Source organism: Leptinotarsa decemlineata, unplaced genomic scaffold (assembly GCF_025532065.1).
Source record: "Leptinotarsa decemlineata unplaced genomic scaffold, Ldec_3_MD MMD2_tig00026330_RagTag_RagTag, whole genome shotgun sequence".
Lineage (NCBI taxonomy): Eukaryota > Metazoa > Arthropoda > Insecta > Coleoptera > Chrysomelidae > Leptinotarsa > Leptinotarsa decemlineata.
In genome coordinates this window covers 11,597,838-11,611,487 of record NW_027412690.1, presented here as the reverse complement: position 1 = coordinate 11,611,487, position 13,650 = coordinate 11,597,838, and the positions used below count along the sequence as shown (strand labels likewise).

Below are 13,650 nucleotides of genomic sequence, written 5' to 3'. Positions count from 1 at the left end.
AGAAATTCTCGATATTTTATCCGTTTTTCCTCCTCTTTTCGGACGATATTCGTCTCGCCAGGAGCTGAAAACTCTACGACAAATATCGTAGGCTTATTAGCTTGTATGAGCCTGAGGGTAGGTAACGAAGTGTTCCAATAAATTCGGCACTTCTCGTTTCACACAACGGATTCAATATCCCCCGGAGCGTAGGGCAACACCGGTGTCTCATCAATGCCGTAAGAGTGCAGTAAATGGTAATATAGCACTCTAAGGGCCGCGTTATATCTATAGATATAGGTCGATACCACATGTGCTGGACATGCTGATAGCAAATGCATTAGGGTCTCGGGCGCCTCACGGCAGGAACCCCTATACCTGTCACGCGACTGCGGTAGACTAAGGTGTTGAAGACACCATCCTGGCAAGCCATGATGAACCCCTCAGTTTCCGACTTTAGCCCACTCGACCTGAGGAAAGCAAAAGTCGGGGGCTTTGATAAGCCAAGGTCTCCAATGTTATTGAAGAAGACCCCATGCCTAGACTTATCCTTGTGTTTCCGCAGAAGTGAGGTGATCTCTGCGGCTTTCATCTGAGCTTTTTGCTGAACAGGTTCCAACTCGGTGACAGAGTTATGGTCACCTCGCTCAGTGTCGAAAACTAAACCCAGTTCATCACCTGCTCGGGCAGCTGCCCTCAAGAGAAATGCTCCAATTCCCGCTCTCTCATGGTCACGAACCATGCAGAGAAGGGGATCCGAACTCCTGACGACTTTACAGGCTGTATCCAGAACAATTCTGTCATGTAGACACTCTAAACTCAAAAGTCCACGGCCTCCCTGTTGTCGGGGGAAGTACAACCGTGGAACGGACGATTTGAGATGCAAACTCCTATAGAGATGCATCATTTTTCGGCTCTTTACGTCGAGTTGATACAGCTCCTCCCAAGTCCACTTCACTGCTCCAAACGAGTAGAGTAAGATTGGAACGGCAAGCATATTTGTTGCAGCAACTTTGTTCTCCCCCGACAGTTCCGATGACCAGATCTTTCGAAGTTTGTGCTGATACTTGCCGGGGAGAGAGTTCTTCACTGCTGTTAACTCTTGTTATTATTATCATTATTATTATCTCCTATAACACGATAATCTCAATTGCAACTGTCGTGATATACCGTTCCTTCATGATTCATAACACCAAAATCCATTTTTGGACACAATTTTCTCCATTCTGATCCGAGGTTGGTCTATCTGCCTATTAAAGTTGGGCTTCATAAAGCAATTCGATTACTATCAATCCGGATTTGAAAAGGGTAACTTTGAATGACAAAGTTAGGCAGTTTCCCCAGTTTGGTATTTGGATTGACCGCAAATGAGATTCCTCCGCTTTCTCACGCTGCACGATGTAGGATATAAATTCTTGTTGGGGTGAATAATATGCTAGAAATTGAATGAGATGAAGTTCCAAACGGGACTGGGGATGCCAATTATTCGAGAAAATTAATTGTCATGTGTCATAAATCCTCTTTAAAGTCCACGGAGAAAATAACCCAGAGTACAAAGTTGGTGAAGTACAAAATTTGGTTGATTGAAATGATTGAAATTAGGTTTGAATGCATCTGAAATGTGTCGAGGGGGAGGAAGAATAAATAGGTATGTCTTATGTATTCAGGACCAATGTCTGTCAAACAAATCATAAAGTGGTGTCCAGATTTTGCGTTACATAGGCAAAAGTTCAATATCAGATTAGATTTGAAGACGGTTCTTAGAAAGCAATACAACTTTCAAAGTCAAGTGACCAACGTGTTCAAAACTCTTGTAGTCGTTTTATTTATGAAATAAGAAAGTGTGAACATGTATCCCACAAGCATACGGAACTGAACTGGTTTACCATCAAAGATAGCTTCCAATTTCATTCAATCTGTTATTTCATTGAATTATATCATACAGAAATCTGCTTAATTTATATCGTAAACTGAAATTCAGGACAGACGTTCACAATATAAATCTGAAAAACAAAAATTAACTTAAAAGAACTTAAAAGTTTTCTGCAAGTTCTTTGTCGCTCTTGTCAACATCACCCAAGATTTATTCAAAGCAAATGATAATAATGAAGTAACTGTCATGGTTCTCTTGGACTACAGTAAAGCATTCGATATATTAGACCACAATATTCTGTGTAGGAAAATGTAATTTTTCGGATTTAGTGAAGGGACTGTAGATCTATTGAAAAGCTACCTCAGTGCTTTACTTGTTGACTATGGAGTACCTCAGAGCTCTATCCGGACTCCATTCTGTTCTCTCTATATATATATCTGACTTCCATAAAATAATTGATCATTGCATAGTTTATCATTATGCAGATGACACTCAGTTGTATTAACGATTTCCTCCAAGTAACTGGCAGGTGACAATGGAAAAAATTAACAGCGATCTACAAAAGTTACTGGATCTATCTATAGCCCACAACCTGAAATTAACTTTTTTTAAATCTCAGCTGATACTTCTTGGCCCGAAACACAAAAGGTGGAAATTGAAGGAAGAATTGAAATCAAACTTGGACAAGACTTACTACAAAAAATTACAGAAAGCAAGAACTTGGGGTTGTGGCTACATGCTGATCTGAAATCAAACTTGGACAAGACTTACTATAAATAATTACAGAAAGCAAGAATTTGGGGTTGTGGTTAGATGCTGATCTGAGATTTCACAAACATATAAATTCATTTTGTCGTAGGTCGTATGTTATCTTACGTCAACTCTATCAAAGTAGAGATGTTATGACTTCCAAATTGAAGTTGTCGTATATCCCTTTTTTTCCAACCTGTGTTTGACAAGTATATTCATTTCTCGTTATCTTTCATATTACTCTTCTCTATTTTGTTGTTTGATGAATATTCAAGTGACCCAACAAATGCCAAAAACTTTGTGATGTAGATTTATGTTTTGGGATCAGTTAAGTTAGTTTTTAAGTTATATTATGATATTGAAAATAGTAAAGTTTGAGTGGTAGACCACCCTCGGGTGAACTCCCCTTTGGGATTTCTGAGTAGCATACAGAAAATATCATGTATCTTTTATTTTTCATTGGAATTAAAGACATTATTATTATAATTACTAAAGTGTCATCTGTTACCTAGCAGAAAAAGATATTCTACATCAGCTATAGTATTTTAATATCATTCTGTAAGAGTTACCCAAAAATTCCTTTCAAACGTCCATCCTTGGTGATTGCATTTTTAGATAATCAACGTTATCATTCAAAATCAGTGAACTTGTCCACGTCAAATGCAGAAAATGAAAATATTTATGAAAATTACATTCCTTATATAGTGTAGTTATGATTTGGTACAGTATATGATACAAAATGGTATGAAATGATATGACATGATATTTATATGATATGATAAGTATATGATTTAATATATGATATAATATAATATGATGCGATACATGGTATGATATGTAATATTTGAATATCCGTCCCTAGGTTAATATAAACAATGCCTAAATAATGTGACTCAAATGGCAACCCTCAAAAGTTGAAACTATGAACTTCAACATCAATTATATGAATGAAGAATTATCAATCTATATGCACTAAGAATATTATTACATTTTGAATGAATCAATTTCAACTGATTTAAACTACTTTCATATCTTTCCTATCAGGAAAATTAACTGCGTATGCCTCCATTTCTTCTATCACCCACACCGATCCAGTTTTTCCTTCATTCATAAGGCAAACAACTTGCTCTCCAACAAAATCCGGCCTGAAATAATGAGTAAGTCTGAATCGAACAAAAAACAACAATAAGTACAGATTTCATATAGCAGAAACGTGAAATAAAGAAATTTCAAAAATAGACTGTCTTCAAAACCCCAAAAATATTAAGTATGGTTGAAGAACAACATGGCAGATCATCCACTAACATTATACTGAGTTTTTTAAAACTCTTCCCACTTTTAGTCAAAGAGATTTCGATTTTATAGCAAAGTTATTGATAGATATCTTCATTTGGAATAAAAAACTCCAAAAAATTGCATTGCATTACAATACACTTATAAAATTTTATCAGACTAGTCAAACCTGAGAACTAGGCTATTTACATTATAAAAATGGAAGAAAAGCATCTTATTGACTTATATCAGGAGATTAAAAATTCTTGCACAGAATCAAATGCATTATTTGCTAGGTGACTGTATAGTCTCGATTCAAATGTTTGCAACCAGGGCAAAATATTCATACAGGAGAAATGTAACATTCTTACGATATGAACGAGTCTGGATCTGGCTGGTGATTAGTATATCCTTCTCTATTTATAGCTGCTGATACCAAAGGTGTGTCTATGTATCCTGGACAAATAGTGATTATCCTGATGTGTGTTTTGTCATAATCCTCTTGGTGTCCCAACGATCTACCTGCATAACCATATGAGATAAACTACTCAAATCCTGACACTATTCGAAATATTGACACTCTCAAACGAAAATCTAATAGGGTAGTTAAAACAAATGTCCCGCTTCTTTAAAGTAGAAACGAGTATAGGAGCCATCTATGATCTAATAGCAAAAACACTATGTGAAAGACTTGATCCACGCTGCATAAGTTTAGTTTAATTTCTTAAGACATGCGTTAGCGATTTTAATAAAATAATTTTGGCATAACTAAGTTGAGTTTAATTGAATTCTACTATTGTTTATGAGAATAAGAACAGTCTAGATATCTCGCTCAAGAAACTAAGCCAAAACTCACCTAGGGCTATTACTCCACTTTTTGTAGCAGAATAAGTGGGAATAGTCCTCATACAATCTATTCCAAGTATTGAAGCAGTGTTCACAATCAGCCCTTCTTCAGAAGATCGATATTTTGGTAAATATTCGTCTAGGGCCATAAAAGTGCCGGAGAGGACGGCTTCCTGTAAACATTTTTCAATCAGATTTATTCATTTACATTTTCATACATGCATTTTAGACAATAACTCCTTATGGTGTTACTCCTAAGCTATTGTACAGCTGCATAAATTATTTTGACAATCACACATCTCTCAAAGATGGATTCCGGTACTTTCCTGACAGAAATTCACTATTAGACAGTACACCAGTGATAAAAATAATTTGCAATAAATCGATAGTTAACAATTGGGAGGTATAGACATATTTTTCAAATTGAAAAAAGAATTTTCCATAGTTCAACATGATTACAATAACTGTAGAATGTGTTGACAATTCTGAATCGGGAAAGTTTGGATCTACGTCGGATTTTCGAAACGGCGTAGCAAAAATATCGTAGTTTCATGAATTTATTCAAATGGTACACTTGTATTGATATTTATATACAAGTATTATAGATATAAGAGTCATATATATATTCTATTATCATACCAAATTCACAGTCAGTGTCAGCTTCCAGTCAGGTTCATTCATAATACCAGCATTATTCACAACTATATCCAGATTTTTGAATTTTGCTATGGTTTTTTCGAAAGCGGCTGAAAAAAAATGTTTAATCAGATATTTTTTTAAATATTCGACTGAGAATTGAACTATTTCAAACACGGGCATTATTATGAGTATTTGATTAAATTAAAAGGGGTATATTTTTGAGAGAGATTAATTTTTGAAGTGAAAAGGTTTTTGATTTCCTACTTTCTACCATTTCTATGCAAGGCAAAATGTGGGAACCTCACAAAGAAAAAGGAAACAATTAATTTCAAAATAAACTTCATACAAAGACGTGTAGTTCATGCAAAAATGGTGGGCATCCATGTTTCAGAATGAGACACTTATCTTATTGTCTCTTCAGCACTAAATCTGTACAACATTACAAGAGAAAGCACTCAATTAATTCATGAAACTACGACTCTATGTCATGAAAGAGTTGAATAAACTTTGTTCCTTTCTTTGGTAGAAGTAGAAAACCATGAACTTCCATTCCCAAAACAGTATTTGATATATAGTTTTCGGATGTGAGATTTTTTTCGTGCACTCTAGTTAAACGTTTAATTTCAAAATAAACTTCATACAAAGACGTGTAGTTCATGCAAAAATGGTGGGCATCCATGTTTCAGAATGAGACACTTATCTTATTGTCTCTTCAGCACTAAATCTGTACAACATTACAAGAGAAAGCACTCAATTAATTCATGAAACTACGACTCTATGTCATGAAAGAGTTGAATAAACTTTGTTCCTTTCTTTGGTAGAAGTAGAAAACCATGAACTTCCATTCCCAAAACAGTATTTGATATATAGTTTTCGGATGTGAGATTTTTTTCGTGCACTCTAGTTAAACGTTTAACAAATAAGACGTTTTTTGGAAAATAGGGTAGGCTGCAATAGGAAACATTGTTGAATTTTTTGGACGCCGCACAGATACCGCTCTCAGAGCGCCATATAAATTTTTCTGTAGTGCTTATGTATTGTCTTTGAAAAAATTAGTAGAATAGCCGGCGGAGTGAGGCGAGACCTCATTAACATCGAAGAACTCGTGTTGAGAACATCGTGTACGGTAAGTGGATAAATTATTATTTGTGGTGCATTGTGAGTCATTCGTTGTCTTTGAAAAAGCCTTTGAACAGTAAACTGAAAAATAAATATAGTATAAAAAACTTCTTTCAAAGAACAACGAACTAAAAAGTCAAAAATAATTTTTTTTATAAGCTTTAAACAATTACGAAGACGGGAACCTGAAAGAGAGAACGAATCTATCTATAGAAGTAATTATGGAATTACTAGGATGATGTGTATGAAACTGTTATTTCCAACTGAAGTACGAATTCTTCACACAAGATGAGGGACTGCCGATGGGATCGCCAATTTCACCAGTCATAGCCAACATACATATATATGGAGTGGTTTGAAACTCTGACCATTGAAGAAGCCCACAAGAAACCTCGAGTCTGGTTGAGATATGTTGACGACACCTTCATAATATGGAACCATAGGAAATCTGAACTAGACGCCTTCCTGAAACTCATCAACAGGACCGACACTAAGTGGGAAACATCTATATACCGAAAACCCACTCTCACGGAACAGTATCTGAACCACGAATCCAACCACCATCAATCAAGTGAAAGAGGAATCATCAAAACACTATTAAACCGTGCTTTCGGGCTCTGTAACACGAAGGAAGGTCTCGAGAAGGAACTAGACATCATCAAAAATGATCTTCAACGGAATGGCTACTCCAAAGCGATAGTAGAAAAGATTTCGGCTAAAAGACAGCAGGAGCCTAGTAAGGAAGAGAAGCCGTCATAACCATTGCTTGCACTTCCCTACATCAGAGGATTATCGGAGAGGATAAGCAGAATTGGTTCCCAAGTACAACATCAGAACCTGCTTCAGATCCGGTAACACTATCTGTAGCAGTCTCACGAAAACCAGGCCACCAAACGCGGACTGCGATTCCAAGAATTGCATTTACCGGATACCCTGTGAGTGCGGAAAATCCTATATTGGTGAAACATTGAATGTTTGCATTGCCGAGCCCAAGAAACATGCACAGCGAGGGGAAACCAGCAAATCAGGAATAGCAGAGCATGTTTGGACCCATCAACTCAACATCGAGTGGTCCCAAGCTGAGATCTTATACAGAGAGGAACATTGGTTTAGGAGAAAATTCAAGGAAGCCGCATACATGTTGTCCAACAACGTATTCAGCCAAACCAGCGTAGAAATACGCAACATATGGAAACCCATCATCAAGCGAAAATTGGCCAACTCCCGCCAAACGGTCATCTCTCACTGAAACAGTGAAGCGGAAAACATGAAAAGCGGAGATAAGTGAAAGCACTCGAAAGACCCATAAATAGTCATCTCTCGAAGGAATCAGTCCAGTTATCACCCAAAGACGATTGTGGATACTAATAATCGAAACGTCGTGAAATCTCTTAACTTTTTATTTTTATTACGTGGTGATTACGTACAGCGCCATCTGCCCGCGAATAGATCAAGCAATAATGTCAAATACAGATCCCTCGCATTCAAACGGGAAAGAAGACTTACAAACAAACAAACATACATCCATACAGGTGAAGCGTGTTAACAAGGTTCTCGATGGACAGAGAATATATGAATTAAATCTACGAGTATGTATGTAGTGGTATGTTATTATCAATTATCGGTTGTAAGTTGTTTATCCATTTTCCACCTGCACGAAAGAAATAACTGGGATTCCCGTTCTCTACTGGCATAGCTAGAGCTAGAGGCAAGCCAAGCTGTACTGTAATATATTATTTTCTACCTCAAAGGTAAAGCTCATCAACATTGTTAAAATATTATATAGAGAAGAAGACTGTCATTTGTCTTATGTCAATATAGGATGTTCTTGCTTCTTGTCAAATATACACGTTTTACAAAAAATGGACTAGGGCTTTTTATTGAACAAACATATCATGATGGACATATTTATTCATAAACATACCTTTCAGTTCATCCTTTTTAGTCACGTCAGTTTGGATAAATATCACTTTATCGCCGTATTCATCTCGAAATTTTTTTTCGGCTTTCGTACCGTTTTGTGCAGAAGTATCTACGATTCCAACTCCCTGTAAAATATAAATTTGTGTAATCTAGAAAACAAGGAAATAAATTTGCGAAAAAGAAATGCAAAATCTGGAAACTAAGACAGGAGTAATCAACTGTTTCATTTCTAGTGAACATCATCGTTTTTTCACAAATAAGGATTTTGTGTAAATTGTCTGAGAGACTTTTTTCTATTTTCCATTCAATAAACGAATAAGAACTGATGTAAGGTAGTTATATGTATACTATCAATCTGATATTTCAACTCAAATTGTTGTCGAATTCAAATCTTTTCCACAAACATTTTTGTAGGAAATATATTTCAAGACATTGTTAGCTTTTTCTCGACTTAAAAAAATCAATGATAATTATTATTACTATTTTTTCACTTTAAATGTTTTAAGTACTACAAATCTCTTTCGGAAAATGAATAATGCTGTTTAGGTAGCATTTCGCTAGATCTGATGACACCATGTTGAAAACATGATTGGGATTCATTATTATCAACAACAAATTTCAGGATTGGGCCATTTCATGATCAAAATTACAGAAAAATATGTACCAAACAAATTATTTATTACTCGTTAAATATACAATATGTTGACAATATTGGTCCAATTTGAAGACGTCAATACACGGTATATTTCATAGAGAAATTCCAACTCAGAAAAATTTTCAGATTGAGTGCTCGAATTACTGATATGACTGTGATTTCAAAAAATAACGTTGTCTCCTTTATCTGTGTTTCAATCATTACTGTTTCATACATTCGCTATTTTTTCGAGAATGAAGCTTTTCGGCATTTTACTCGTTTATCTAAGAACAAAAAATGTGGGAAACTTTAACCAACCAAGTTCAAAACTTCAAAAGTTCAACCACTATTCAACAAGATATCTACTTTACTAAAAATATTTGAGGCCCAAGCTGATGAACGAAAATTTAAAAATTTGTATAATATATCCGAAAATACTGTTCATTAATACTTTTGCATTGAACTACTATTCGACGCATACCTACGCATTTCCTATACAGAAAAAAGTTGTTTAATATTCAGTGCAATTATTCTGTGCCCAATATTTTTGGTCTTGCTCACCTTTGCTCCATTTTTCAGCAGATGGTCCGTTATCGCAAATCCAATACCACTCGCACCCCCAGTTACAAGGGCTACCTTATTTGCTACAAACGCCATAACTATGAATTAAGAAACTGCAAACACTGAGACGACGCACAACTAAAGTCCGAATGTTCACTACCTAAGTAAAATAAGGTCCTCAAGAAACCTGTTTCGTGTCGTGATTGGGCAAGGGCTTAGAAATGATGCCCTTTTTCCCAAATTCTTTAAACTGTTGAGGCAGTGGTAGTAAAACTGTTGCCGGCATAATCAGTAATTAGAAATGGCGTTTGTTATCGTTTCTTAGCCTTTTTGAGATTTTCAACAGTCTAGACTCTAGAAAATGAATAAATCAAGGTCAACAGAGAATCTGCTAAACTGTAATAAAAGCAAACTGAAAAGTTACTGCCTAATACTTGTATAAACTTCTATAATTTCCCTCCCCTTTAATTTCCTTATTCAATAATCGTTTCTGATTATATCAAAATAACTATAATAACTATATATATGGAGATATGTACAGTAAAATAAATTAACGGGGTCTCTCAGTCACAAAACCGAAAATCAAAACTCTGCTTGACTTTGTCAAGCTTTCGCTTCTAATGGGACACTTCTTCAGGACCTATAATTTATTGAGTTGTGGGTTTTTTTGCCAATGAATAATATCACAAATCATGCTTACAGTAAAAATGAGTAAAAAAGAATTGATTGAACATATAAATTGACGGAATAAAGTTGAACATTAATGGATTTTTTTGGTTTGACAAATGTCATACCTTCACATAAATGTCATTTTTCAATGGGCATGATCATTTGATAATCTTTTACAATAAAGGGAGAGTTGATTGATACAATTTTCATTATTAATAATAGTTCACCTATCATTTTTTTTATAAATCTATACCTAATCTTGGAAATTTATCTTCAAATATCATACAACTTTTTCATAATGGACATAATATCAAAATATGCCAGCAAAATATTAAAACTATCAAGAATTTGAAAACCAAATTGAAAGATAAAAAGGATACTACAAAAAAGTCAAATGTGATGCATAACATTCCTTGTAACAATTGTAATTTGGATTATATTGAAACAACATCTAGAATTCTTAAAAATAAAATAACTTCACATAAAAGTGATATAAAGCTTAATAAGAAATCATGTGCATTAGTGCACCATTCTATTGAAACAGGACATTAACCAAATTACTCCAATATCAAAGTTCAACATACAGAAAAAAATATTTCCAAACGCCTTTTCCTTGAAATGGTTGAAATCAATAAGTCTTCTGATTGTATGAATAAGAGAACTGACATTGATAATCTCAACAGTATTTACAGTAACTTATTGGAACTACACCAAAAAACATAATGATAATAATGAAAATTGTATCAATCAACTCTCCCTTTGGAGTCAAAGATTATCAAATCAGCATTCCCATTGAAAAATGACATTTATGTGAAGGTATGACATTTGTCAAACCAAAAAAATCCATTAATGTTTGACTTTATTTCGTCAATTTATATCTTCAGTTCATTGTTTTTTACTCATTTTTACTAAAAGTATGATTTGTAATGGTATTCATTGGCAAAAAACCCACAACTCAATAAATTATAGGCCCTGAAGAACTTCCCCATTAGAAGCGAAAGCTTGGCAAAGTAAAGCAGAGTTTTGATTTATGACTGAGAGACCCCGTCAATGTATTTTACTGTATAATATAATATAATATGCAAAACTCTCAAGGGCAAACACCTTTTCAAATGTTTTTGTCTGTAAAATTTCAAGTAGTTGGTTTTTGGTATAGTTATCTTCAAAATTCAAATTGTTGTGCAATAACAAATTTTGTATTTCATCTTTCCTCGGAATTTTTTTTCGGTACTTTGATGAGCTGTCGCGAATGATTGGAAGCATTGTCAAGAACTATTACACTATTCGCATCCAAATTTGGGATACGAATGTGTTTTCGAACCATTCCTCGAAAATATTAGCTTCCATGTTCTTATGATAGTCAACATTGCAGTCATCAAGATTTTTTCCGCATAATTTCTAAGAGTTCGGAAACCATCCTTCACTTCCTCCGCAATGCACAATGATTAGTCGCAATCTTTTGTTTGCAGGCATGTCAGGTGTACATATTCTCGAACCATCAGTCCACCCTTTCATAACAGTGTCGTGAGTGTCATACCAAGTTTTGTCCAAATAGAAAATTTGCCGTTGTTCTTGTCTATATTTAGTTACTTGTTCTGAGTATTTGTTACGCAATTCCACTATTCTTGTACTTTCCATAACTGATTGACGTTTGTTTATTATTTTTAATCTAAATCCTAGTTTTTTTATCCAAGTCTGAAGAGTTTTGTCATAGCAGCTCACGTTATGGCCGGAAGTATTCAATTTCTTCCATATGATTTCAGTTGTAGATGACATCGGTGAACCGTCAAGATGGATTGTTAGAATAATTCTTGGAAATTTCCAGCTCTTTTTCACCAATCAATTTAAATCATTCTTATTAGTCAGTAGGCTATGCTTGAAGACTGGCAGTAAACAAATCTAAATCTTACAGACCGGTTTCGAGCTCATTAGCCACTCATCAGTGCAGGATACTGGCCATCATCGACCTGAAACCAATGATATACCATAATTGGAAATCGGAGTTTTTTCAGAGTATTTCATTCCTCTTCCTAAGTTGAAGCGAACAACAAAATGTCACTCCATCTAGTGGACGAGGTACCAACCGACTGCATATCCGATCTGCTAGTGTGCCCGTTATAAAAGTGAAGGTCGACTCTTTCAGTTGTATTGCCAATTGCATATGCGCCTGCACTGACGCCTTTCGGGTATAATCCAACGCCCTTTGAGGTATTAGCCAGGGGAGTAGTTGTTTTCTGATAGGCGACAGTCCATTCAACCTACTATGTAGGTATATTCGAGACTGGCTTGAAGATTTCTTTAGATTTAATTCAAAGAATAGTACTGTGAACAAAATGATTGATCATAAGTTATCGCGTGCTGTTACAACACCCACTGAATGCGGAAAAAATGTTAATGCTCTATCCCGTCATCCTGAATGAAATATTTTCCGATAAACAGAAGAGATGCATGTTTCGCTGGCGATAAACTGAACGTGGTCATAAACTGCAACACAAGATTTATACGAAACTCCATTTAATTTGGTTCACAGACTAAAAGGCAGAACGGTTTCTTTCAGAAAGTCTTGATGGAAACTCGATTTCGTCGCAGAATCTGTTTACTTAAACTGGTTCGTATTTTCCATGGAATAAGATTTTTCAGGCGTATCATTCACTATACGAGCACATGGAGAACGTTTTCATTTAGAATTCTGATATTTTTGGCGTCCTGGAGTCATTGTCCTCGTATTCTGTGAAAGACTGGTTATTAAACTGGCACTCCACCTAAAGAATAGTTTGTTTATCTGATTTTCCGATTGCTGTGTTTCCCTTCGGTTACAAAAATGAAATGATATAAAAAACATGTTTCGAAAATATCCTTACTGACTAGGCATTTGGCTATACAGCAGCTTCCTTGATTCAACTTGTACTTTTAATTATTCTACAAAGTATTTTATACAATAGTAGTTACATACATATCACTGGTTAAACACACAGTTTGCTGCCGGACATTTTTTTACTGTCACTAGATAATTTGGGTCTGCTGAATCCAAAAATGCCACCAGCTTTGCTACATCAGATCGTTTTCAGAAAATTCGACAACAGATCACATTTCTAACATATAGGGTAATTTAACGCCTACATATATGTAGTGGTGCTACCCATAAAATAAACGAAACACGAATAAAAAGTAAATTTTTTTTGTACAACAGTATACTCACAAAAATCATCACACATATCTGCCAAAACAACTTAACTTTTCATGTAACTAAACCAGCATTGCAGCACAAATCTGTTATTTGGCGTTACCTAAAAACTTTTTATATACAGTGTGACCCATTTTTAATGGAAACACCCACCTAAAATTTGAAGTTGTAAATCGATTTTAATATTTTTTTTTTTGAAAT

At 35.0% G+C, this 13,650-nt stretch overlaps 1 protein-coding gene across 1 annotated transcript; it reads right to left on the bottom strand.

Moving 5' to 3' along the window:
• Positions 1 to 2,222: 2,222 nt before the first annotated feature.
• Positions 2,223 to 9,934, bottom strand: LOC111508097 (15-hydroxyprostaglandin dehydrogenase [NAD(+)]). Its single transcript, XM_023163517.2, has 6 exons — positions 9,597 to 9,934; positions 8,403 to 8,526; positions 5,360 to 5,466; positions 4,731 to 4,893; positions 4,246 to 4,396; positions 2,223 to 3,747 (listed from the first exon to the last, which is right to left on the bottom strand). Exons 1-6 carry the CDS (start codon positions 9,690 to 9,692, stop codon positions 3,618 to 3,620), a joined length of 771 nt encoding a protein of 256 aa, XP_023019285.2. The 5' UTR covers positions 9,693 to 9,934; the 3' UTR covers positions 2,223 to 3,617.
• Positions 9,935 to 13,650: the final 3,716 nt, after the last annotated feature.

Coding starts and splice junctions, on each gene's coding strand:
- LOC111508097 (XM_023163517.2), bottom strand. CDS start 9,692: ATGGCGTTTGTAGCAAATAAGGTAGCCCTTGTAACTGGGGGTGCGAGT. Junction 8,527..9,596: donor TGCTGAAAAATGGAGCAAAG/GTGAGCAAGACC, acceptor TATATTTTACAG/GGAGTTGGAATCGTAGATAC. Junction 4,894..5,359: donor TGACACTGACTGTGAATTTG/GTATGATAATAG, acceptor AAATGTTTACAG/GAAGCCGTCCTCTCCGGCAC.